The sequence below is a fragment of the Amblyomma americanum genome, chromosome 2 (genome assembly GCF_052857255.1).
Source record: "Amblyomma americanum isolate KBUSLIRL-KWMA chromosome 2, ASM5285725v1, whole genome shotgun sequence".
In the NCBI taxonomy this organism is placed as follows: domain Eukaryota; kingdom Metazoa; phylum Arthropoda; class Arachnida; order Ixodida; family Ixodidae; genus Amblyomma; species Amblyomma americanum.
The window spans coordinates 80,158,509-80,184,212 of record NC_135498.1 but is presented as its reverse complement, the minus strand read 5'-3'; the positions used below and the strand labels follow the sequence as shown (position 1 = coordinate 80,184,212).

The window sequence follows — 25,704 nt, the reverse complement described above, 5'->3', positions numbered from 1 at the left end:
TCCTAAAAAGTCATGGTCATACAAGTCAAGGTGTTGCACATTACTTTATTGATCTTTGAAGTTCGAATACATTGGCACAGCACGTCCATTTAAGGTATTTACAATCTTTTAATGAGTAGCAGTGGAAACAACTGTCAATTTGCCTACCTCTGCTTTGGGTAGGCATGTCCTTACCGTGACAGTACACCCACGCTTGCACCGGAAGTCTGGATTACAACACAGACTAATAAGTTTAGAAACTCCTGGTAAGCTCTCAGGATAATGAGCTGTTGAGTAGAAAAGCGCTTGAGTGGAGAGTTAAGGGGGCCCTGCACCCCACATTTCCTTGCTTGTACAAGAAGCGCCTTGCAGTGTGTGGACATCTTGCATGCGACTTCGTCCCCAAAGAATTTCGCCTGAATGCACAACAATCAGGCTCTTCCAATCTCTCTTGTTCAAATCCTCTATCTCCCCCCAAAATATACCGTCTGGAGCACTGCTTCCTTTACCAGTCTTAGCTAGTATAGAAGCAGCAAAGGGAATCTTGCTTTTGCACTCTTGGCACACTACATGTCGCATAGGGCTGCATTACTCAGCTGAGAAGTTCACAGTGACATGGTCCACCTAGTAAGACAACTCGCCTAGCCCAATGGGGGGGTGCAGGGCCTTTCTAAAGGTGTGACCTATTGCACAAGAGATTACATACCGAGAAAATTCTTTGCCACACGAGTCTAGCATCCAGTTTTTCTTGGTGCAGGACCTCTTTTATCAGAACAATAAAGTTTACTCTCTGCCTCTCTCTTGGCAGTGCCAGTGCATGTGCACTGCTGGCAGTGGTATCTATGCCAGAGACAATAAAGGCTTGAAGGGAGGACACGAAATATGTCAACCCCATAAGTGAATTGACCTGTTCATTAGCCAACCACCCAATGCAATTTCTTGGTTGCCACTGCTGAAACTTCAGTTTAGTAATTTTAAATTCAGACACAAGCCTGCAGAATGCACAGTTGGAATGCTGGGTGATACTTGGCTATGCCCAATGTATAATAATTTCTTTATGCAACAATGGCTACATGCATGCATCGTTAAAATTGACTAAAAGTTCACATGTTGCCTCTAGCTTTCTGTAGACACATTCAGGTATAGTTTATCACAATGTTGCACGGTCAGTGAGGCATCGCCATGGAGCCGGAGGACCTCAGAGCTCAGACACCATCCTGGAAGTGAGTGTTTGCACGCGACGTGCATTGCAACTCCTGCAGAGGATGTGGTCATCCAGTGGGTAGCAGCCCCGGCCCTCTGCTTCCGAGGAGAGCAGCAGCCCGCAGTCCTGCATGTTGAACAAATTAAGTGACCAGTCCTAAAAAGAAAGTGTGCGTGGGGTGAGGGGGTGCATGTTTTGCTTCCAAACTGCCAGCTGTCGAACTATGCACTTAAAGCATGCACTGCAGCAATAGTGCTGTGAAGCCTGTTCAAAATGGCGACATTGCTGATAGACCCAAATAACCAGGAAAGGGAAACCGGTGCTCATTGCTGTAACGATCAAAGTTGACTTCGCAAGTTTTGATTTGGAAGATGTATGCTTGAAATAGTTACTTCGGCGGCCATGAGCAGCTTGATACTGTTAGCATGCATCCATTTGTATTGACCAAATCAAGACAAGATGGCTCTTCAGCCGGATACAACTCGTATCCCACATTCAGGACTGCCGAACAGAATTTGTGACAAAAAGTAAACGCTTTTCTAGTTGCATAAAAAAGAAGCTAGTTATAGATGAAATTATAAGCTAAATAATTTTATGCTTCTGGCTTGTTTGATGCAGTAAAACATTAAAAGCTGATTTTGCACACTGTTGTGGTTGGTCAGTGGAGTAATATAGGATGCCGCAAACCGTGGCTCACTGCTTACAACCTTACAACGGCTTGGCCGTTTTTGCAAGAAAACATGGAAAATACATGACCACAGCTGACTCCTTGGCACCTCCAACCTACATCGTCGCTTTTATTTAAAGAGTCGCAACAAATATGTTTACTGTTCATGTTCAGCCAACATGAAACTGATCCCCGATTATTCCCGAGAACTCCACTACGGCACCTCTTCCTTTCTTCTGTAACTCCCTCCTTTACCCTTCCCTTATGGCGCAGGTGTTCAATGATATATGGGACAGATACTGTGCCATTTCCTTTCCCCAAAAACCAATTACTATTATTATTATTATACTGATTGCGACTGCACAAGTAGGCAGGTGGATGCTTCTACATTAGGGGCAGTGCACAGCAGCCGAGAAACCCAGTTCAGGTGTCCAACGATATATGGGACAGATACTGCGCCATTTCCTTTCCCCAAAAACCAATTACTATTATTATTATTATATTGATTGCGACTGCACAAGTAGGCAGGTGGGTGCTTCCACATTAGGGGCAGTGCACAGCAGCCGAGAAACATTCAAGCAATAACTGCTTCTCAAGCACGGCTTGTGATTTCATCTTTTGCAGTAACAAATTTCCATGCCAAAAATTGACCTCGTAATTCATTCTTGAGCTTGAATTGGAGGCGATAATTTTTGCTCTGCACACGCACAATTATGACGACTGTGCGACAGCACCGGCCCCTGAACTCGTTTTGAGAACCACGAGGTTCATATGATTGCAGATGGCAGTTTCTAAAGAGAAACCACTCTCGGACCGAGCCGGCCATTACAACAGAGTCAAAACAGCACGATAAGCCGTCGGAGCTACGGAGGCGACAAACAATACAGTTAAACCTGGATATAACGAAGTTGAAAAAAGTCCAGAATTTTTCGTTACATCCAGGGTTTCGTTACATGCAGTTTTCGCGAGAAGAACCGAAAGGACAATGCAGAACGGAAGCCAAAATAAGAAATAAATGTAGGTGATATCACCTTGAAAATATTTGCAGAAACCCCATAACGCAAAGACATAAACACAGCGAAATGTACCGTGATCGCGCTGATAGCGCGACTGCCGCAGCAGCCACCACTTCTGCTGTGGCTCGCGCAATGCCACTTTGAGTGCAGTGGGGAGAGTGGCAGAAGCGGGGCAACGCAGCATAGCTAGAGGAGAGCGCGTGCAGTTGCGCTGCCGCTGTAGACCTGGACGCGAGGCACCTGCTTCTTCCCCATCCATGTTATTCCCGCATGTTCCCTCTCTCGGTCTGCCCGCCACCGTTGCCCCAGGAAACGGACTCCCTGCCTTGTGTCGCTGGCGCTCTCCGTCGTACCCGCTCCGGAGTACCGATGCACGAGCGCTATCGGCAGCATAATCACGCGAGCAACCGCATGGCGGCGATGGATGCACACTGCTCGTGCCATTTCGTTTTTGCTATGCCCTATCATTTTTCGCTACTTTTCAGCATGAACTGTTGTAGTGCCACATGGCATGGCGTTCCAAAAGCTAAAGCAACGGAGATGCGCTGACGGCTTGTGTACACTCCTTCTTCTAACTTTCTTCCATATCCCCCCTCCCTTTCTCATTATGCCTAAAGGCACACATGCCGAATAAAAAAATGTGCCGACGGCGCTGGAGCACGTCGTGTTCTCTCAAATGCGGTCATTCGTTGTGATCGTTGACATTCCTCTCATGTCAGTTCGTGCTTTATCGTCGTGAAACTTTTCTGCCAAATTTTGTAACTCAGCACAAGCTAACAGATAGTTGCTATATCAAGGTCAACCGCCGCTACATGTTTGTTACATGGAGGTCTCAAATACATGCGCTTCAATGGGGGGGCGGCGTTGGGGAATTAAAAAACTTCGTTATATTGATGAATTCGCTATATGGAGGTTTGTTACATGCAGGTTTAAGTGTACATTGCTCCAACTTTCAACCATCTTTAAACTCATTAAAAGAAATTTGCTGAATGACTGTAGCATCTTGCTGGTGTGCCAAAAGTCCTCTCTCTTTCTCCTCTTCTGCTTCTTCTGACTTTCAAACAGCCACATGATTATTCAATCAAGAAAAGGGACAATTATCGTGAGTGTGTGGACAGATAGCCGAGGTCAATGCTGTGTGCTGTTTAACACCTCCGTGGTCCACATTTACTGCACTATGGTGCATCTTTGCCACAGACCAACTAGCCCATATCTCCACATTACTGCAGCTCCTTGTGTCTCGGACCCACCTGAGTGACATTCTCTTTGGTAAGTGAAAGAGTGTGCAGGAGGTTTTGGTTACAATATAGTATGGAGATGACAACACTTATATTTACATGGGAAAAGCTATCTCATATAGCTACTGCTGTAATATGGGACGCCAGATGATAGTGCGAGGAGGAAACATGAACAGCACTGATGCATTACTTAGCTGATGCTGCTGGGTTATGGGTTATGCGGATTTAATGTCCCAAAGCGACTCGGGCTATGAGGGACGCCACAGTGAAGGGCTCTGGAAATTTCGACTAGTACCTGGCGTTCTCTAATGTGCACTGACATCGCACAGTGCCCGGGCCTCTAGAATTTTGCCTCCATCGAAATTCGACCGCCGCGGCCAGGATCAAACCCGCGTCTTTCGGGTCAGCAGCCGAGCGCCATAACCACTGAGCCACCGTGGCTTAGCTGCCACGAAGGTTAGAAGTGCCACGAAGCGACCGAGAAAAGAGGCAACACGAAGATCATGTCAAGTCATTGCCAGTGGTACGCAGTTGGGCAAGTTGGTTTTCATTCATTATGTTCCAGCACGACAATGACAAGGGTCAGAAGGAAAGACGACACAGGCGCTGTGCCATGTCTTTGTCGTGCTGGAACAATATGATGGATGAAAACCAACTTGCTCAATACTGCATGCTGCTCAAGTATATTTCTAGCAGCGCCTTTGTCATCTTTCTTTCTGTCCCTTATCTTCATTGCACTGGAACAATATGATTGTCAGTGGATCCGGCTCTGCACCCAGCCAAGCGTAAATCCCTAAAACACAACTAAACTCTGAAAGCTATTGAACAAAAGTGCTGCAAAGAACTCCTTGCTTTTCTAAATAAGGAAATGGAAGACAAGGTTCCTTGCCATTCTTGTATTACCCCGATCAGGTTGTAATAGTACAAAGAATGAACGGAGAAAAAAAAAATGTGTGAACCAGGGGGCCTACCTCGCATCTGTAACAGTTGATGTGGAAGCTCCGGTCCAGGGCAACAACTCTCACTGTCTCTTCTTTCCCTGGCTCTGGCATAATGGGCTGAGAGCAGACGCAGCAGCGAGGGGCAAATTTCCTGGAACGAAAAACAAAAAAATTTGCCAACTGCGCCCGGCAAGCCAATTTGCTAACTGTAACTCGCTTTAGGTTACGCCTTGAAGACCAAGACATAACCTAAAGCTGTATTGTAGGCATGTGAGAAAAGAAAATGTCATCAAAGTACACGAGTTCAGCCTTTGTCATGATGCATCTCTCGTGGATAACTCCTCAATGGTGCCCATTTGGGCTGCCTGGTACAACCTTTCTCCTTCAGCGTGCACACAAGATTGAGACAGTATATAATGCGACATGCCCCAATGCATGCTCATAAAACAGTTGTTTCTGTCCAAACATTTCCCTTTCAGCATCACCACTGTGCACATGAAAGTGCAAGTTCCTGTGTGGCACGTGCAGTGCCAAAAGTGCTCAACTAACCACAAGCTCTCATGTTGAGCCTTTCTTCTACCTGCTTTTTCAGCCAATTAGGTCAATGGTGACATGCTGTCTTCAATGACTTCACAAAAGTCACAACCACAACAAAACCTGGACCTAAATAAGGCCTGCAGTATTGTGAAATAACAAACTGGCACGAAAGATGTCATCATAACGGATGGCCACAGACTGAGAGAAACAGAAGGAAGGGCCACTAAGACTTCTCTGAAACCAGTGGATCAAAGTGGGACGTACTTGTGGAAGTCGTCGATGCAGTGAACCCGACTCGTGGCGTCCACAGTGAAGGGAATGCCGTCGAGGCACTGACCACAGACGACGCACCGGAAGCAGGCTGGGTGGTAGGGTTTGCCTGTGGCACGCAGGATCTGCACATTGCAAGGGACACTCTGAAGTGGCACTCGTCAACGTGGTTTTGCACGGACAAATTAAGGGAATGGAGTGAAGTTCACAAAATGGAGAGAGTTGGTCACGATGCGCCTTATCACACAGAGCAAGCAAACAAGCATTAGCAGGAGACACATACACTTCTGGACAATAATACGGACAACTGTGTTTGATTTCATTAGAAACTGACACAAGTACATGGTACCAACAAAACACAGAAATCCGACAAGAGCTGAAACAAAAAATTCATTAGATGGAGTTCCTATCTGACAGGGATGTGCATTACCAAAATTTTGGAGCACAGGTTACAGATGTTTTATGAGCATTAAGCAGCTGCACTGAACTGCAATGAAAATACAAACGAATTGGTGGTGTTGGTGCCCTTGGGCATGCCTATGCCTCTCTCCGGTGAGCACTTTCTTGCGCTCCTTCAAGAAAGAAGGGAATAAATGCACTCACCCTGTCCAAGATGGGCTTTTCACACACACAGCATTTCTCCAATGTGTTCTGCAAAAAGAAAATAAAAGAGAATAGAATGAAAAGATTTTGTTGCTCACTTCCAATAATGAAGTTTTGTACTGTGCAGACAGTTAACGCAAAACTGCTACCGAGTAAGCAATGAATGCAATGGCGAATTGTGAAAAATTCTGCTTCTATCGCTCGACTGTGCAGCTAAACTTGCAGCGGGAGAAGTTGTGAAACCATGTGGTAATAACCAGTCCTTGTGAGGTACAAAACAACAAGCTTTCACTGTAGTTGAAAGCCTCAAAGCTGCCTCAGAGTGAACACGTAGCACATAAATGATCTGATCATACCAGGTAGTCATCTTCGCAGTACGGCTTCCCATCCATGGCAAAAAAGGGCTTTCCTCTCAGCTCTTTCACTGTAACAAGGAGAAAAAGAGAGATCAGTACTCGTGACTGAGAACAATGCCCCGAAGAGGTGCATTTGCACGTGCGTGCGTGGACACTCACTACACACGTGGCAGGTGAAGCACTTGATGTGGTAAACCTGGTCCATGGCAGTGCACCCACTTCCTTCCCCCAGAACTTTTTCGCCGCATTTGTAACACATGCCTGTAACAAAATAAAGGACGTTAGCTGTCTAATTCTTTCAATTAAAGACACTCTGCATGCACTATACATTACTGCAAGACCTAATAAAAAAGTGGCGATTCAAAACCAAGCAGAAATGCGTGTTCCCTACAGCCAAAGCAGATTTCCAGACATGAGCTATCAGCTGCATAAAGACGCCAATTAAGAGCAAAAATTTTCAGCCATGCCAATATAGAGTTTCCGCACTAATCAAGACATGATGATCTCTCAGAAAGAAACACAGCACACAAAGTAAAACGCACTTCATCATATTTACACGGAAGACAGCTTTTCACCATGTCATGCAGCTGAAACTGTGAGCCTGTTTAACCACTCAGCTACCACGCAATATGAAGCTACTATTACTGGCTCTAGGATGTGAGCTACAGACCTGTTCCACAATAACAGTGCATGCACACAGAAAGGACAAATAAGCAGCACTGTTAGAGGCATTTTGCATGCAATCATGACAACAAGGTTCACATCCCTTACCGATGATTGGTGGCTCGTCGTCATCGTCTGAGCAAGCATGGTTAGAACATACAAAGAGCCAAGTGTTAGGGGGCACATTCATTGCTCTCTGCACGGAGTAAGGACCTTAACGTAAGATGCTCAGTTAGTAAATGCATTCAAGTAAAGTCTTTTTATAAAGTGATGAACTTGGAAAGCCTCCACCATTTCCACTAGTAGATAGCATGCAAACTAAAACAGCAGCTGCAAGCCCCGCATGTAAAAAGAAGTGCTTGTGTCAGTATGTTTCTGAATACATCTAGAACGCTGCAGCTGAGCCCACGACACACATCTAACCGCAGGTAAATTGGATCTGAAAGCTGCTTTTGGCCGTGCTTGGCTGCTCCACATTTGCATCTTCTTAGAAACAAATTCAGTAAATTTTTGTTCTTTTGAACAGAGGTCAGTGTCTGGAAATACATCTGTGAATTTGATTTGAATCAGCAGCACAATTCTAATGAGTAGTTTTTTGAAGGACGTAACAAAGTAGCAGGGCTGCACTGAGGGGGTGGAAAAAAAGCAATAAATGCGATGAAACCTCAAAGGCTACCTACTGACTTAACTTGATAAATGGTGACAACGTAAACTCAAAGAGACTCACGTAATCCTGTTGTACAGAAGTTACATGCCAGGAACATATGCTGAAGAGGATTTCAGCTAAGCAAATTTTCTCAGTAACAGGGAATATAAGGTTCAACTTGTGAAAAACAAATACAAAGCAAAAGCAGCAGGGCAAGACACAACTTATTTTCCCTTGAAATGGGAGGAGGGAGGGTTGAAACAAACAAACAAACAAAGAATTTCATGACAGAATACTAGCTGCATTTAACATTCCACGTCTTATTGGTGCGATAAGCTCACAGCTCTAACACTGGAGCAGTAAAAAAAAAGAAACTGATTTTCTTCACACCCTGGGAGCACAGCCTATTCAACAGTACAATCTGCAGTTTTATATGACAGGGAACACCCAAATGGCACTTAGAATCTGAAGTCAATTTTACTTTGCCAAACTCAGAGGGGTACTACAAGGCTGATACGCGAATGCCGCTCAGGGAACACTCAAAACACCAAATCAACAGTTTTCCCTGACACCACAGAAGTAACCAGCGGTTACGTGTCAGTGAGGTATTCTGTTTCATAGTGGTCCAGCCTGTTCTTGCGACGAACACATTACACCTCTTGTTTCTATGATGTGTACTAGAACAGTGAGAAAATCTGGCTTCCTCTGGGCCTCTTATGTCTCAAGCCTTCTTGGCACAAACATTATGTCGTGTATTTGTTAAAACACTGTAGCATGCAATGCAGCTGGCAAGGTGAGGCTTGTACACGAGCGAAAGCAAGAAAACAGCACCAGCACTGAACCCTGTCCTCACCAAAGAAATCTGGGTCACCGGAGCTCTCCATGCTCTGGACAAGCAGGTCGGTGAGGTGGTCCACCTCAGCCTCCTGGCCACCACGGTGACCACCTTTGTGCCCTGCACCCATGCGGCCTGGGTAGTAGGCCGAGTAGAGGGAGGAGCCCGTGCTGCTGTAACCCGACATCTGGCTTGGAGGACGTGGGACAATGGGCTCGTAGATGGAGCCTGTGTCATACGTGCTCTGCGAGAGACAAAGAAGCAGGCCACATGATGAAACAAACAGCCCTACAACACCACGAAAACCGAGCATAATGGAGACTATCAATGACAACTTGTGTTGGGAAACCTCTCTGTTTGGCAAGGCTTGAAGAAAACCGTGCCCATATGTAGCCACGGACCATGAAAGAAGTGCGACAATGAGCTCAGCGATTACCAAGGATACATCTTTTAACGTGTCTCCGATCATATGCATATAACCTTAGCGCCGTGCAGCCAAGAAGCACATAAACGAAGTGCAGAACTGGAGGGCGCAGTGCTCAACTAGAGAAAGATCTTTCACTGAAACATCTACCACTGACATGTGTAGATGACACCATGCCGCACCCAAGCCGCAACAGTCTGTGACCAGGAGTTCATGCCATCTTGATTTGTGAGAGTAATGCATGTCAATCAAACCAAACTGCTTTGTGAATGCGTGCTGTGAAATTAATCAAATTAAAGCATTTAAAGAACATCATTCCTGCTATGCTACATGACTTAAATAATTTGTTGTTGCTTTTTTAGATATATACCTAGTCTGGGAGTAGTCTTGGCAAAGTATACGGTAGGATACTGAGTCAAAGATAGGCTGCTCGTGATGTTGTCAAAACGCCGCTTGTTTTCGTTCAGGGAAATGCAAATGAGGGAGGGCTGTTGGTAAATTTAGAACGCCGGGAGGCCTCAGCAGATGCCCCAGTTTTTTAGGCAAGCCACCACCCTAGCAGTTTTCAACGTGCTGAGAAGCTCCCCTGCTACACACTGGTCGACTGCACTGAGGTGTTTTCCACTAAAAAAAACAAGATCAAGACAAAACTGGACGCATTCCACCTACATAAACTGGCGTAGATTCCACCTACAGAAAGAAACCATATGGCATGCTGCTGTAAAGCCACAAAGTGAGAAGCAAAAAAAGTAAAAACTAGAGAAACAGTAAACGCTGCACGCTACAGGCACCACATTCACACCTGGCTAGCTAGTCAAAGTCGAATTGGCAGAAACGGCGCGTCTGGTCCAGCACGACGCGCTAACGTTATTACTCTGCCGTCAGCTAACGCGTGCGCCGTTACCGCCAGCTGATCGTGCGCGCGATAACACCGACGACAAACGGAGCCCTCCGCAATAAAATCGCTTTGACACAAGCTAATTTAACGCGCACGATCCACAGGGGATCCGCGCCCAGACGATCATGCACGCACGCACAGCAGTGCAAGAAGCATTGTTACATGCGAAGACAGCTTTTCTCACCACTGCCGCCGATATTAGGCCGGAGTTGCGCTAGTGAGCGCGTGGTGCGGCTGGGGGCCCCGGAGCCAACTGTGCTGACAAAATTAACGAGGCGATGTCTGCCACCACGAACGGTTGCATCCGCAGAGAAACGCAAAGACAAATAAAAAAAAGAGAGAGATCCAAGAACCCGACTCGGTGTCGTTGACGAGCGGGCAGCTAGGCGACGCGCGCGCTCTGCTGCGCCGTCTGCTGCGCGAGGCGGCGGCGCGGGCTGTAGCTAGCTCAGTTTTCCGGGGGCCCGCCGGCGGCAGCCGGGAACGAAGCGGACACACCGCAAATAGATTCCTGTCCGGCCGGCGCGAACCAGCGCACTCTGCGCGCGAGACGCCACGGCGGCGGCCGTCCTTTCCCCGCATTTATGTGTTACTTTATTGGCCCGCACTGCTTGCCGCGCGCGCCGCGAAAGAAACAACACGCGCTACTGGCTCTTGTCACCGTTCGTGACATGGCGCTGCGGCACGTCACTCAGTGGGCCACGCTAAGGGGTCATCGCGATCGAAAGGCCCGAAAGGCGCGAGCGGCTCAACGCGGGGTTTGTTTGTTGACGAGACATAAATCCGGTCAAAAACAACGGCGGCAGCCAGACGAAGCCCGCATACGCCGGAGCTCGCGCAAGACGGCTATAGGTCAACGATCGGCCATGCGTTGCCCACTTTTCTATGCATCACGTGGGAACCCTTCCCAGTCCTACTCGTTTGCCAGACTTTACTCCCGTATTGAAATAAATGATGGATCAGCAAGAAAATCGGTTTTCGGGAAAAGGAAATGGCGCAGTATCTGTCTCACATACAGGCGGACACCTGAACCGCGCCGTAAGGGAAGGGATACAGGAGGAATAAGAGAAGAAAGAGGTGCCGTAGTGGAGGGCTCCGGAATAATTTCGACCACCTGGGGATCTTTAAAGTGCGCTGACATCGCACAGCACACGGGCGCCTTTGCGTTTCGCCTCCATCGAAACGCTGCCGCCGCGGTCGGGTTCGAACCCGGGAACTCCGGATCAGCGCCGAGCACTCTAACCACTGAGCCACCGCGGCGGGTGATCAGGCAAGACCGCATTTTTATTTAGCAACGAGCAAGTCTTCTTTGCAAAGTTCCAAAGGTTTATCTGAAGAGTAGAGCCATCAAAAACAACAGACCCGACCGCGCAGGCTGCGTTTCGATGGAGTCGATGGAGGCGAAACGCAAAAGCGCCCGTGTGCTATGCGATGTCAGTGCTGGTCGAAATTATTCCAGAGACCTCCACTAACACACCCTCTTTCTTCCTTTCTTCTCTTAGTCCCTCCTTTATCCCTTCCCTTAAGGCCTGGTTGGGATGCCCTCCGATATGCGAGACAGATACTGCCCCATTTCCTTTCCCCAAAAAACAATTTTCATTTTTCATTTCAACATAGCAAAGTTGCCCCGCCGCGGTGGCTCAGTGGTTAGCGTGCTCGACTACTGATCCGAAGTTCCCGGGCTCGAACCCGACCGCGGCGGCTGCGTTTTTATGGAGGAAAAACGGTAAGGCGCCCGTGTGCTGTGCGATGTCAGTGCACTTAAAGATCCCCAGGTGGTCGAAATTATTCCGGAGCCCTCCACTACGGCACCTCTCTCTTCCTTTCTTCTTTCACTCCCTCCTTTATCCGTTCCCTTACGGCGCGGTTCAGGTGTCCAGCAATATATGAGACAGATACTGCGCCATTTCCTCCCCCCCCGCCAAAAAAAACAATTATTAACATAGCAAAGCAGTACCAGCATGCGCACATAAAATTCTCATGCGGGAACGTTGTGTGTCACACCAGCAGGCGACTAAAGGCAGCATCTCACTTTGCAAATGTCAGCAAGGGATTCTTATCTGCCCCCCAGGCCCTGGCTAGCTCAGCAACCAACCAACTGCAGGCACAAGCTAGAAGATAAGCATGCTTGCAACTATACCGCTGCCTACTTAAAGCACTTTTGACATTTAACGGGACACTAATACATGCATCTTGCTTAAAATACATGCCCCCAAAAGTATGCTTGTACTCAATGCAAAAGCACTCAAATGTAGCACCCCTTTTCGTCCAACAAAACCCATTCTGTTTGCAAATCAGGCGCCATACAAACACAGTAATCTTTAGCTACATGTAAAACGCCAGTAAAGCGCAAAATCGTTTGATGCAATATATTTCCTTCAGGAACAATATTGGGCGACGGCACAACACAGACCATTTAACTATAACTTCAGAAGAAAAAAAATGACAAAAAACCAACTCTTCGCAGCATATATCACTGTACCACAGTAAAAATAGAACTATATATTAAATTAACTATGACTATCACTGATTAAATGCATTCGGCAGTTACATTAGGTCTCAGAAGTTCATTTTCATAATAGCTTAACCCTTTCGAGAGCTGCCTATTATTCCGGTTCAAAACAAATATCATTTTTTTCAGGCTGAGAAGTGCACCCAGGTCTCAAGAAAGCCAATTTGTTGGTTTTCCAAAACAAAGTACCAATGGTTAGTTTCTTACAGGCATGACCAAAATTTTGTACAAAGTGTCACAATGGTTCAAAACTGTAAAACTGAAATACATGATTTGTCAAACAAACAACTGTGGAATCATATCAGTTTGTTTCAAACATGGACATGACACCGGAAACTCAGAAAAAAAGTAGCTAATAAAACTAGCAACAAAATCGGCCTGCAGGAAAATGGAGGTGGACATGCGATCAAGCTCACTGTTGTGAGAAATGTTATTTATTCCATTTGCTAGTTGGCAAAAAAAATTAAAAAATGCGCCTTACTTTCGATATGAAGGATGCTAAATTTGCCCTAAGCAAAGAAATCATTGCTCGTTGTTGCACACTCACAGAAAAGGCTGAGAGTCACTGTGCACACAATAGTGCACACAGCAGCTTAAAAGATAAACGCAGCGTACAGGAACTTCCTCATGTGAATCACTGCATGCCATGGAAGGAACTAACAGCCCAGATAAGCCACGTGCAGGAAAGGAGCGACTCGGTTATCAAAGGCAACTGCCCGGAAAGAGGCTTCTAAGGTGTGTTCGCTCCCACAACGAATATGTTTGCAGCACACTTCTTGTTGCAGGATGCTCCGGTGCTTGCTGCAGTGGGTATGAAACCGCAACAGATAAGCTAATGTTTGGCCTCATCCTTAAGGTGGCGGTCCCACTCTGACAGTGAACAGAAAACATTTTTGGTAATATTTGTACGTCGACTGTACCTAGCTCGTTAGTTTCATAAATATGGTTCAGATATTTCCAAAAAGCTAATTTTCGCTGCTTTCAAGACATGCATATGATTTAACGATAGCTGCAAATTTGTTTCAACTCTAAAAGAAAACGCAAAGATGAAAAATAGCAGTTGAGCTCAACTTGTCTCAGGAAATGCAAAGTTGTGAAAAGCCTACTGCCCCAAGAGAAAAATCTTTCGAGATACTTTGAAATCTGATGCTAATGAGCATGTTTAAGCATTTGTAAATATGTGTATAGGTTAGTTTATTAGCCACACATGTTTGAAAAACGTAGAAAACAGAACAATGCAATCTGCAATAACTTTTGGAATATGCAGTGCCCTGCGGCGACTTTTTGCAGTTTGAGATCGTGTAATTGTCCTTCCTTTCTGAAAATATCATTCCTCTGCCCCATTTAGTTTATAAGTTATTCTTGATCAAAGTTAAGAGTATTTTTGAAATAGGTGAAAACAAAATGCTATATTGTTCAGGTAACCAGCACTTGGCAATTCTGAGACTTTGCGTGAAGAAACTTAATACTTCGGTCTACCTGGCTAAGCATCGCCTTTACTCTACGGGTTTTTGGGAATGTGCACTGTCTAGTTGATTTTAGCTACCTTTTTCATTGTGCTTATGAAGGGCACAAGCTCTTGAAACGTTCCGCGGCTTCTTTTTTCTGGTAAATACACTCTTAAAATGTTGGGCTCTCATTATTTTAATCAACTTGTAACAATTATCAACTACAAAGTCCACTAAATACAAACAATAAAAGCAATAACGCAGCGACATGCGATAAATGTAGTAAGTAGCGCCATCTACATTAGTGCACATGTACTAAATGGTCACAATTCAGAAAAATGACGAGGGCGGCACTGCCAAACAGCTAAATTAGCTAAAATTGCGAGGTGTTCACGAGCATACCGGAGACGTACTGCTGGAGAAGTATACCGGTTTACCGGACCCCTCTTGCGCATGCGCAGTGGCATTGTTGCGGTGAGGCGGAGCCACTGCGCGTGCGCAGCCCGCGTCCGGTAAACGGTATACGTCTCTGGTATGCTAAAAACATCTGATGTCTCTACTATGTTTGCACGTTGCCCTCCATTTTGCACTCTGTACTATGTGTTGAACATGTGTTGAACTTTGAAGCAGATTTCCGCCATATTGCTTTGCTGGATTGCTTTTTCATCTGACCCTACGCGCATTCTCGGCGTCGTCTTATTTTTCGAGGACAGCTTTGGCATTGCTAAAGAGACAGGAAAGGGAAGGAGACAGGCTTTTGCTTCGTGCCATCGGTTCGTCCTTGTTCTGGCTAGCGGTGTGGAGGGGAAGTAGGAGAGCGCTCGATTCGCCTGCACTCGCTGCACCAGTTCGGCAAAGTTCTGCGGCGGTGCCGCGAGTGTGTAGCGCTAGTTCCGGCAGTTTGAGCGCAGTTTGGCACTGTCTGCTTCCAAAACTGATGGTCGAGTGCAGGCCTGGTCGTCTGCTAGCCTTGGCGATGCCAGTGAATTGCAGCCACCTGTTTACAGCCACATCATCGGCTGCCAACATCTCGTACCTCGTGAAGAAATGTTCAAATAGCACATCACAATAAAATGTTGCCATGAACCAGCCTCGATGCGTGCATGTGCGCCTCCTGACGTCTTTGCTTTTTACAGTGGCGTCAATTACGCGTAGCTGTTTCCTTGGAGAACTCGAGCAGCATTCTAGCTTGTCGACAAGCGGAATTACTTGAGTCTCCGCCGTTTATCACAATGCGCAAACCATCATCTGCCTCCATGGCGGCTGCAGCTGCACTATTTCGGCACTAACCACTGAGAAGGTGCACAGTTTTTCTGACCTAGACTCGCACTTCTTTCAAACGAATGCCGTGGTTCAGAGGGCGTCATGTTGCGCCACTGAAATGAATCCATGTGAGGTGCAGCACCGCGATAACCAGTTCATGTGGTACAGATGAATTGAACGGACCTATAAGTCGGGTACAACTCAAGAACGAAGCAGCACATGCCCATCAAAGGAGGCCGCCCAGCCAAGCGCGTCGACCAAACAGTTTTCTGTTTAGTCTCCACCGGTGTGCCGAGACAGCACCGGTGGAGACTGAAGCCGCCACGACTGACTGATGCCGAACACGACCCCACCGAGAACATTCAGCGCTTTTGTGCAAAAGACGCTCTCGCGCGGACACTTGCGAAACGCGAGCGGCCCTGCCCCCTCCCCTCCTGCAGTGGCCAGTGCAGCTGAGACAGTAGACGGGGGCACCACACCTACTACTATCCTCTCCTTTCTCCCTGTCTTCTTCACATTTTTATTCCCCTCCTACCTGTCAGCTCGCTATCCCATTCCTTTCTGCTGCCCCAGCTTAGGTGCTCCTAGAGAAGATGGCAGATGCTGGGGCAGCAAAAATCTTTTCCTTTCTTTTTTTGTTATTATTCTATTCATAAACTACTACTGGCTATATAGCTAAGGCTACGCGCAGACTTATCCCGAACAAATAACACTCCACTCTCGAGGACACAAAACAAAGTGCCGTCTCCTTCCCTCTCTTTCGCAGACTTGGCTGCATGCATAGCCACAGAAATCGACGTGATTGGCTGGAGGGCTCCCTGTGAGTTGCATGTGCTGCTTCCTTCTTTAGTTGTAGGCGACTATAGTGCTGAGAAGTCCCCTCTCCCGGAACTGGCACAAAGGACCGCCTCCTTCCCTTTCCAGCTTAGCCAAGAGCTGCGCGCCCCTCCTGCAGGCAGAGCTGACTGATAGCGCCAGGTACAAAAGGCACAGATTGGACACATGTTGCTTCTTAACACCTGTTTCATCTCTATCGTGTAGCGACCGAAGAGGTCATCAGGTGGTGCGTTTCGAGAATGAATCGGGCCCGTATCTCAACCAAGAACAGTTTCATGCCATCCGGGTGCCAAACCCATCCGTCGTGTCAGCGCCCGTTTTGTTCCGCTTTCATTTATGATGCTTGCTCTAGCATGTCACCTTGCTGTGTTCTAAAAGGTGTCGTCTAACCATGCTAGCAAAGCTTGAAATGCGAGAGCTTAGGCGTATGTTCGTTTGTCTGTTTGTCCGCATACGGCATGCACAGCAGCTGTATTGCATTTGTGTGGACAAATTCATTGAAAAATTGGCACACTCCAGATCCGACAGAATGCAATCCTGTCGATACGTCTAATCATTTAGTATCTACAGAAAAAAACTGCTTCACAAGCAATGGATGGTGTTGTATCCAATAAAAATCGGAAGCCGATTATTTTGCTGCGAATGTGTGAATGCATGGCAACTGCCCCATCTCAAAATGATTTGCTACCAACCCATGAAACCAAAGGGCGGGCTCAACACGAAAGTACACATGTTTCTTGCGTGTTCCCTGAGCAATAAATACGACACTACACTCTGGTTACGTTCAAATAATGGACAGTAGTCCACCCAATATATTGGTTCGAAAACTACAAAGGCATGCACTCTGCTTTTAGTGCGTGCATTATCACAGGAAGCTGAAGCAAGACAGGGGAGCAGCTGCCAATGTTCTTCCATAGCGTGCCACTCTTGACATCGCGTTTCAGTGTCGAATAAAATCCCGCGGGAAAAATAAAAAATCTCGGAAAATGATTACAAGCATGTTATAGTTGCCTGACAACAGACGGTGTGAAAATAACAGCTGTTCCTTCAATTTCCAGGTATGCGAGCGTGAACACGCACACACACACACACATGCGCGTACGCTTTTTCCATCTTTGATCCAACCCAAATCGGGGCAAATCGACGCAAGGCAAGTAAGATATACATTTGAGCACGCGATGGAAAATTCTAAAGGCAATAAGCAACCTAATGATGTAAACCGGATGCAAGTAAGACGTACGTCTAACATAAATAACATAAATAAGAGCACGCAGTGTTGAGAATCCAAGCGGGACAGAGGAGAGGGACGCCCTAAGTGCCAACAGAACTATCCCTTTGTAGCCGACCCTTTTTTGGCAACGTTCCTGCACCCCCCCCCCCCCCCCCCCTTTCTTCGTACGATGTTTAGTCCGAGTCCGCCTCGTGAATGATATGCATCTGTACTGCATTTCTGTGAACCTTGGCAAAATTCTGTCTGATTGATCGGAAATGGTTGTAAATGCCGTCGCACGTACGTCGAATATTTTTTTCTGAGGTGAACACATTTCCACACCCTGTGGTACTAAGCCTCTCGGCAACAATTTCACGTCTCTTGCGCAATGGTGATTCATCTCAAGGGTAAACAGAAATTGACAATTGAGCACTTCCCTATACCTTGTTCATTACTAAGCCTAGTTTCTAAGGTTGGACAGCCATCCGTCGAGCGTTAACTGAAGTTGTCAAGCGGTCTTTGTTATAGTTGTATTATCATAGATGTAATATCATGGGATAAAAAAAATATTTTTTTAGAGCCAGAGTTGGCAGGTTACACTCTAGACCAGGAGTGTTCTGACTATTACTAATAACACTATGCATCAACAGTGACCAAGTCATTGCACATGCAAAAGGCGACGGCAGATGGAAGGACACAAGAAAGGCACCAACTATAAGGTTCATTGAAAAAAAAAAAACCACAGAAATGTATATATGGGACATAAACAAAACATTAATAATTCGCATGATATCACACCTTTCCTATTTTTGGCGTCCGCTTTCCCCTTTCGCTTGCTTAGTAATTTGCGCTGTGCAATTATGTCGACAATGTATCACTAACTCTCCCAAGTTTCCACTGTATCGACGTTGTGCCTTAGGCGGTGGGGCTGGGCAGCATATTTTTCTTCCTTTTTCTTTGCCCACACTAATATATGTACAACTCAAGTACAAAGCGGCACATACCCTCAAAGGAGGCCCTCCAGACAGTAACATCGACCGTACAGCTTTCTGTGGTTATGCAGCCAAGGCTAACCAAGAGAGGGAAGGAAACGGTCCTTTGTTCCCGTGCCCCACATCCTTATCCCAAACAAAGATCACCCCACCTCTGATGCCATTTGGACAAAGACGGTACCCTCTTTGTCCTGGCTCTCTTTTTCCTTTCACTCTTCCACAACCATAGCCCAAATAAAAGAAGCCCCACTCACGACTACAAGGACAAAAGGGCCTTCTTCCTTTTATAGCGGTTCGGACGACGCTCTTGGCTGGAGGGCTGCTTTTGAGGGGAATATACTGCTTCGTTTTTGAGTTGTACCCGACTATATTTGGTGATCCAAGTGCTTTATATGTGTCACGCACATCAGGCAAACTAGCAAGCCGCAGTTCAGCTACCGTGTGTGGTTGTGAAAAACCGAGCAAGGGGCAGGCAGAGAAAGAGACATGCCAAACCACCCCAGCCAACACCTCCCACCACGCACGATGGGGACGAGCAGCCGGAAGAAAGGACCGGACACATACCTCAACATCTCAACCAAAACCAGTCTCGGGTCGCTCGGGGGCAAGACGGGAAGACACTTTCTCAGTCATGGATCAGTGTCGTAGCCTGGTGGCAGAATCTGAACTACTCGCAAAATGGTGGCAGTGGAACCGCCACCTGAAGGCCAAACTGTTCGAACTTCACGTAGCTATGAACTATCCCTAGAAGTCTCACAGAAACGTCTTTTATAATGACCAAACTGATAATGCCTTCAAACATTGGGAGCTATGATGATGGTAGGCAGCAATTAAGGCTTATCGTATTTACTCGCGCATGAACACACTATATTTTAATCAACAAAGGGTATTGCGCTTGTCCTTGTTTATGTGTGCGCGGTACCATTTGTTGATCATGACTCACCCAACAACGCACCCTCTTACACTATATTTTGGACTCTTTGTTTTATGGGTTTTGTTTTTTCCAGAATTCGGGAGGGAGGTAACAATTGGATGGTATTTCATGAGCTCAAAATCGAGTCCAAGTCTGGTTATTCAGAAAAATGTTCCATAATTTAGGGGTTTTTGAGCCACTCTATGAAGCAGGTAGCACTAAAACTTTACAAAATCACATAGTTCTTTTTTATGATTCATTACAATTATTTCGCTGTGTGCACTATCATCTCCTACGCATCACTTCCGCATCCATACAAAACCATCTTGCCTTCGCACACTGCGAAACATTCAACTTGAAACCGACCGTTTCAAACTCACAAGAGCCTTGGAGCAGGACATCGGTAGTGTGAGCAGCTCTTGATTCAGTAATGTCAATAAGACGTCTGGTCAGTAGCTGTGTTTTGGCCTCCCACTCCTGTAGCATACTTTCCGAAATTGCCCTCGTGTTAAACCGCATCATGAAAACAAGTGTTAAAGGAGGTTTAAATTCACCAGCTAACACCCCCCCGAAGGTGCCTTCTGCTTTGTGTACTAGAAAGCAGCATTCTCTTAAAGGTGCTTTTTCGCGTAGAAATTGGGTTTAACCTGCTTTTTAACAAATCTGTTAGGGGTGCAAGAGTTGGGTAAAAGAAAACGAAGAACCCTATCTACACTGCGAAAAAAAAAAAAGTTGCGCTAATACGGGTGATGCTTTTATCAAGTGTATTAAAATTTGCACTGTGGTAAATTAAAATTTTCTCCCAAATTGTAACGACTAATGTAGGGGTTTCACTTAATTATGCACGTCCTTTCATTATGCGGATATGGCAGCTTTCCCCAGGGCAAAAGCTCTAGGGCTAAACTACCGAAAGGTCACAATCTCGAAGCAGTCATAAAATGGTGAAAAAGCCTCGCTCCTATTGGTCGGCACAGAATGGCGGACATACTGACCAACAGGAGTGAAGCCAATTGATTTGTTTGTGATAGGTTTGTGGTTTGATCATTCCGTAATTTGGCATGTGGTGTGTTTTACAGGACATTCTGCTGGTCACATTATTTATGCCCTCCTTTGGATGTGCACCTTTAACTGCCTTGAGCGTAGCTTCTGCCTTGTAAGACTTGCGGGCAAAAAGCCAAGATGGAATGTCCGCACCTCCACCCATAAAGAACATGAACTGAAGAGGTTTGGTGAACTCAAACAAGCACTCTGTCTCAGCCTAAAGATCACTTCAGGCACATGCCAAAAGGGGACTCACCGCTGACGATTGTGGCCTGAAGTGGTGGAATGAAGCTGAAGAAGACTGGGCTGTGCCATATGCCAGGCTGTCGGGAGACCGCGGCGGCGATGGTGGAGGCAAGTCTTCTGAATAGGAGGCAGAACGGCAAGTCTGCTGCTGCTGTGATGCTGAGTACGATGGCACGCGACCAAGTGTGGGTGGCGGTGGAGGTGGTGGCAGTGGGTCTGTTGAGTCCAGAGCGGCAGCCGGCACCACAGCATGTCTTTCAAATGCGGAGGCAGGGCTAGCCTGCGGCTCTGCTTTGCAGGGCATCACAGGCGGTGGTGCTGACAAGTTGGCATACGTAGCGTCAGGCACTGAAAGACAGAAAACCAGAACTACCATGACACAACTGAATGATTTAACGATGCTGCAGACAGCGCAAATTAACAAGAGCTAATTTGCAATCTGCTATGAGTTACTGCTAGGCTCGCTTGCAGAGTAGCAAGTTAAGTTCAATTAAACTGCAATTGAGATAACTTGATGGTCTACAATATTCTAATACTGATGTTTAACATGTGCTATGACTGTAGATTAACAGAGCACGGAAACTTACAGCATCTGTGATGAAAGACGCACCACAATCACAGGTACTTTCAAATCTTACCTGCAGCTGTAACACTTCATGGTGACAAACTAGTACAGCAAACCTTTTAAGGATGCAGTTAAACGTCTTTTTAACATACTTAGGAGACAGCACAAATCAAGATTCCCACCTCTGCAGATGCTTTCAAAACAGTCAGTGACAAAGCTACAACAGTAATATACACTTTTCAAGGAATCATAGCAAAGTGGAACTAAGCCTCTCTGAGGAGGAGGAGGAGGAGGAAACAACTTTATTTAGCCGCCTGCAGAACGACACCATGACTGAACGGCACCGTGACGCGGGCCCTGACGTCTTCTCAGCGGGTGGTCTCTACTCAACTCCAGCGCGTGTTACTCCCGCGGTCGATCGCCCTGAGGGGCAACGTTCTGTCGGTTTCACTCAGCCTTTGTCTTTCAAGAGCCACCGGAATCGTTGTACTTGTCGAAGCCTCGTTGGGGAATTTGGTGCAATCCCATAGGATGTGCGTCAGGGTGGCCCTCTCCCACTGGCACACGCGGCACACATCACTCACATATACCTTCAGGTACAGATGATTCATTAACACTGGGGTGGGTAAGGAACCAGTTTGTAACTGTCTGAACAGCACCACCTCCGCTCACTCCATTGTTACTACTAGATGAATGTCTCTAAAGATGAATGCCAATGCCTTCACTGGAAGATGCCAACAAACTTATAATCAGCACTAGCAACAAATGGCTATTATGAATGTGAAAGTATTCAATGGAAGTCCGTCTGTTAGGGTTTGTAGCACAGAAGAGAAACCAGCACCGACCAAAATCCTGACATTACGCATCTTCACTTACACCACGGTGAAAAATGATTGCAGCAGGAGAATACAGACGAGGCTTTACTTTGTGTAGCATCATTTGCCGCTACAAAAGGAATCACTGTAGTGTGCAGCTTGATGCCATGCCGCAGTAAAGAAGGAAACTTAGTTGCATTATATCTGAATTTTAGCCCTATGCTCCTATTACAGGTTTCTCAGCTGCACTTCTTTATGGCTCAATCATTCAGTGCATTAAACGCAAAGTGTTGTTTTGACACCATCAAGTGGTACAACTTTGATCACAGCTTTCATCAGAATAATAATTAATAATTGGTTTTTGGGGAAAGGAAATGGCACAGTATCCGGGATAAAGGAAAAAGGAGGGAGTGAAGGAAGAAAGAGGTGCCATAGTGGAGGGCTCCGGAATAATTTCCACCACCTGCACTGACATCATCGCACAGCACACGGGCGCCTTAGCGTTTTGCCTCCATAAAAACGCAGCCGCCGCAGTCAGGTTCGAACCCGGGAACTCCGGATCAGTAGCCGAACGCCCTAACCACTGAGCCACCGCGGCGGGTGATTCATCAGAAACGCAGATTTCAAATTTTACCAAGAAGTCTGATTTTTCATACCACCCAGGGCACTGCATTATTTTGACCACTGCTAACATTTGCTATTTTATTTTTCCAGTGCACGGAAACATTTAATATTCTGCAGGAGATGTGGACCGCTGGTATCTGCAGTGATCAAGACCGACTGAAAAATTCATTAGGTTGAGGATCCCAAAAGCTAAAAAAAATAATGTCATGCCTGCATGCCAATTAAAACAATTAGAATTCAACTGTTTGAAAATGTTTTCCTACTGGTCCCAACTCTGTTTTAGGTAGTTCCTATCTGTCATTTTTGGCAAGAACACCTTTGTGTATTACAAAATAAATCTGACTCGATTTGGTTAGATTTCGCTTGAGGCCTCGAAAGAATTGCCATCTTACAAAGATGCTGCACTGCTGCACAATCACCACCATCAGCAGCCAAGCTACATACACTGCAGGAGAAAGGATTCTCCTGTTGATCAGCAATTAAACCTGTCTTCAGCCAGCCAGGGCTCTATCCCTGAAAACTTTCTAGTCTCAGCCGATCACGTGGTCGTCTGCTATCCCCTGCTACGTTTACGTTCTCCTGGAAACCCAAGGGATCAGCATTTATCTGTTTACTGTTCATTATTGTTTTTGCCAAACTCACTGTTCCCTCTTAATAGTTCTCTGCAAAACTCACTGTTCCCTCTTAATAGTTCTCCAATTTATGTTGCCCTCTTTCAGTTTCTCAACTACCCTTATCATATTCTTTCTTTTCCTTAACAGTTCCCATCATTGCACACTCACCATGTGAATTTCCATGCAGTCCAGGCGTAGCGGTGACTTTCTTGGGTTTGGGTGGAACCACGGGGCCAACCTTCTTGCCGCGTAACGGAGAGTACTGCTGGGGTGTCATGTGGTTGATGTGCAGCCTACTCAACTCCTGGATCACGGAGTCTGGGTGGGCTGCCATGGTTCCCTGCTGTGACCTCAGTAGACTCCTATCTAAACCTTTGCTGGACAAGAAAAAGAAAAGTAAGATGAAAGCATACAAAATCACTAGTTGGCTGCAAAACCTGGTTTCACAGACTTCGGAAGGCCAAAAGAAAAAAAAATGAAGTCATAGTTCCCGAGAACCAGCATGAGAGTAAATTTATGAGGTAATCAGCTTTTGTACTATTTTGCTTGTGCCAGTAAAAGCATTCAGGAAGTTTTGCCACTGAGAGAGACAGAGCCTTCAGAGATAAGGACAATTTCTGTCTGTCTGTGAGCACATGACGCTTGAGGCAGGTGCTTACAGACAGTGCGAAGAGTGTGCAGGAGTTGGGCTATCTCAACTTTTTCCAGTCCTATGAGTTAAGTGCTGGTAGGGGCATCCCACAGTCTAGTGTTGAATATGGCGATGGCCTTTGAGCTTTATGTGAAAAGGTCTATTATATTACACATATGAAAATAGCTTCATATTTGATTTACACGCAATGATACTCCATCCCACCATGTTACCAGTACTAATGTAGCAATTAACAGATAAGCATCAAAAAACGTGAAAAAGTACTTTTTTTCTTACTGTCAAATTAATCTGCAAAATCATGAGAAAAAAATAGAACTAACGGTTTTCCCTTCTTTCCATTTTAAATTATAAGAATCCAATATTAAGGGTAATTATTTCGCTAGAACACGACACAATGACAACAGAGCAGAAACGTTTGTCGACTAGACCAAAAGAAAACATTAGAAGAAAAAAGTTCATACCACTAAGAAGAACCACACCCAGTGCTGCTTTGGGGTATTGCTAATGCAAATAGACTTTCACACTTTCATTCCTCTCTAGTCAGTGCAATACGCGTCATTGCTTAACCGCATCCCGATTTGTTTGCGCGATCCGATCCTCTCACATTTCCTGTCTGTGTCGTGAAGAAGGTAAATATAACTTCACGGCATAATATAACGAAAACGTTAGGAGCTGCGCACGGTTGCGCGCAAGTAGATGTATGCAAAAGCACGCGCGTATACGCATTCCAAGGCCAGTGGAATCTGCTCAAGTCACGCCAGTCACGCCCGACAGTGAAGAAAGACGGCAAAAAAAAAAAAAAAACAATCACGCACTGAGATCGACATTTTCGCATTCATTCTCCTTCACTCACGCACCAAAAAATCCACTTTCCTATCCTCTCTTAACAACAGAAAAGCCCCGGTACATGATGATTTCGGGCGAGCGGCGATGGTTTTTGCAACTTTACTGAGCAGAGCCGTAGCTTTTGCAGCGATCGATACTTTTTCGCGAGCCGACTCGGGTCAAGAACCTCCGGGTTCGACAAATGTAGCGCACCGCGGTCTCTCAAGCGCAAAGGAATGCTGCGCGTTTTCTCGATCTTACCTCAGTTCACGCAAGCACGTAGCACCCCTTCTGTGACGATGGCCGCTGCCTTCAACTAGAACGTCCTTTGCGAATCCTGTTCGGAAACGGGCACACCCTTTTTCAGTGTCGCTCGTATCCCGTCGTCGCAGTGTCGCACTGTCGCGTCTCACTCACAGGTGTGCGCGCAGTCTCTCCGGCGGATTCCTGTAGCGAGTGGGATGGTAAATACGCGATAGCGCCGGTCTCCGACGCGGATGTGACGGCGCTGATATGGAAAGCTCAAGGAGAACTAACGATCGCCGTGACAAAGCGAGCAAACATTTTCCCGAGAAAAATGACAGATATGCAGTAAGAAAAAAGCACTACCCATATAAGGGAAAAACACGAACGGAAAGACCATTCCGCTCTACTTCCGGATCGTAAGGTTGAACCAGTCAGCGATACATTTACGGTTCATTGTGAGTCACGTATCCGAAAAGTAGAAACTGGTCTTCTAGTTAATATAGCGCATTAGCGCATAAATAACCAGTGAAAAGTCGATAATATTACGCAATAATATTGCGCCTCTGGTAAAACCAACAACAGGCTTGGAGCAAAACGTACTGGCTTGGAGTAACTGAAAGCATT

At 46.2% G+C, this 25,704-nt stretch overlaps 1 protein-coding gene across 4 annotated transcripts; it reads right to left on the bottom strand.

Moving 5' to 3' along the window:
* Positions 1 to 25: 25 nt before the first annotated feature.
* Positions 26 to 25,508, bottom strand: Zyx (lipoma-preferred partner zyxin). Of its 4 annotated transcripts, none has more exons than XM_077654711.1 (11): positions 25,096 to 25,508; positions 23,526 to 23,729; positions 20,750 to 21,087; positions 8,974 to 9,199; positions 7,583 to 7,609; positions 6,971 to 7,072; positions 6,812 to 6,879; positions 6,456 to 6,503; positions 5,847 to 5,977; positions 5,076 to 5,196; positions 26 to 1,309 (listed from the first exon to the last, which is right to left on the bottom strand). In XM_077654711.1, the coding sequence occupies exons 2-11, from the start codon at positions 23,689 to 23,691 to the stop codon at positions 1,178 to 1,180; spliced, it is 1,359 nt and encodes a 452-aa protein (XP_077510837.1). In that variant the 5' UTR covers positions 23,692 to 23,729; positions 25,096 to 25,508; the 3' UTR covers positions 26 to 1,177. The 4 variants fall into 4 exon arrangements, with proteins under 4 accessions (XP_077510837.1, XP_077510835.1, XP_077510836.1 ...); XM_077654709.1 differs by having other exon boundaries at positions 23,526 to 23,734; positions 25,096 to 25,447; XM_077654710.1 differs by lacking the exon at positions 25,096 to 25,508 and adding an exon at positions 24,471 to 24,493 and having other exon boundaries at positions 23,526 to 23,734.
* Positions 25,509 to 25,704: the final 196 nt, after the last annotated feature.

Bases quoted from the DNA above. Each gene is read 5' to 3' on its own strand.
- Zyx (XM_077654711.1), bottom strand. From the start codon at position 23,691: ATGGCAGCCCACCCAGACTCCGTGATCCAGGAGTTGAGTAGGCTGCAC. The intron at 7,073-7,582 runs GTAAGGGATGTG...ATTTTGTTACAG, and splicing joins CGACGAGCCACCAATCATCG to GCATGTGTTACAAATGCGGC. The intron at 6,504-6,811 runs GTATGATCAGAT...TTCTTTTTGCAG, and splicing joins ACTGCGAAGATGACTACCTG to AACACATTGGAGAAATGCTG.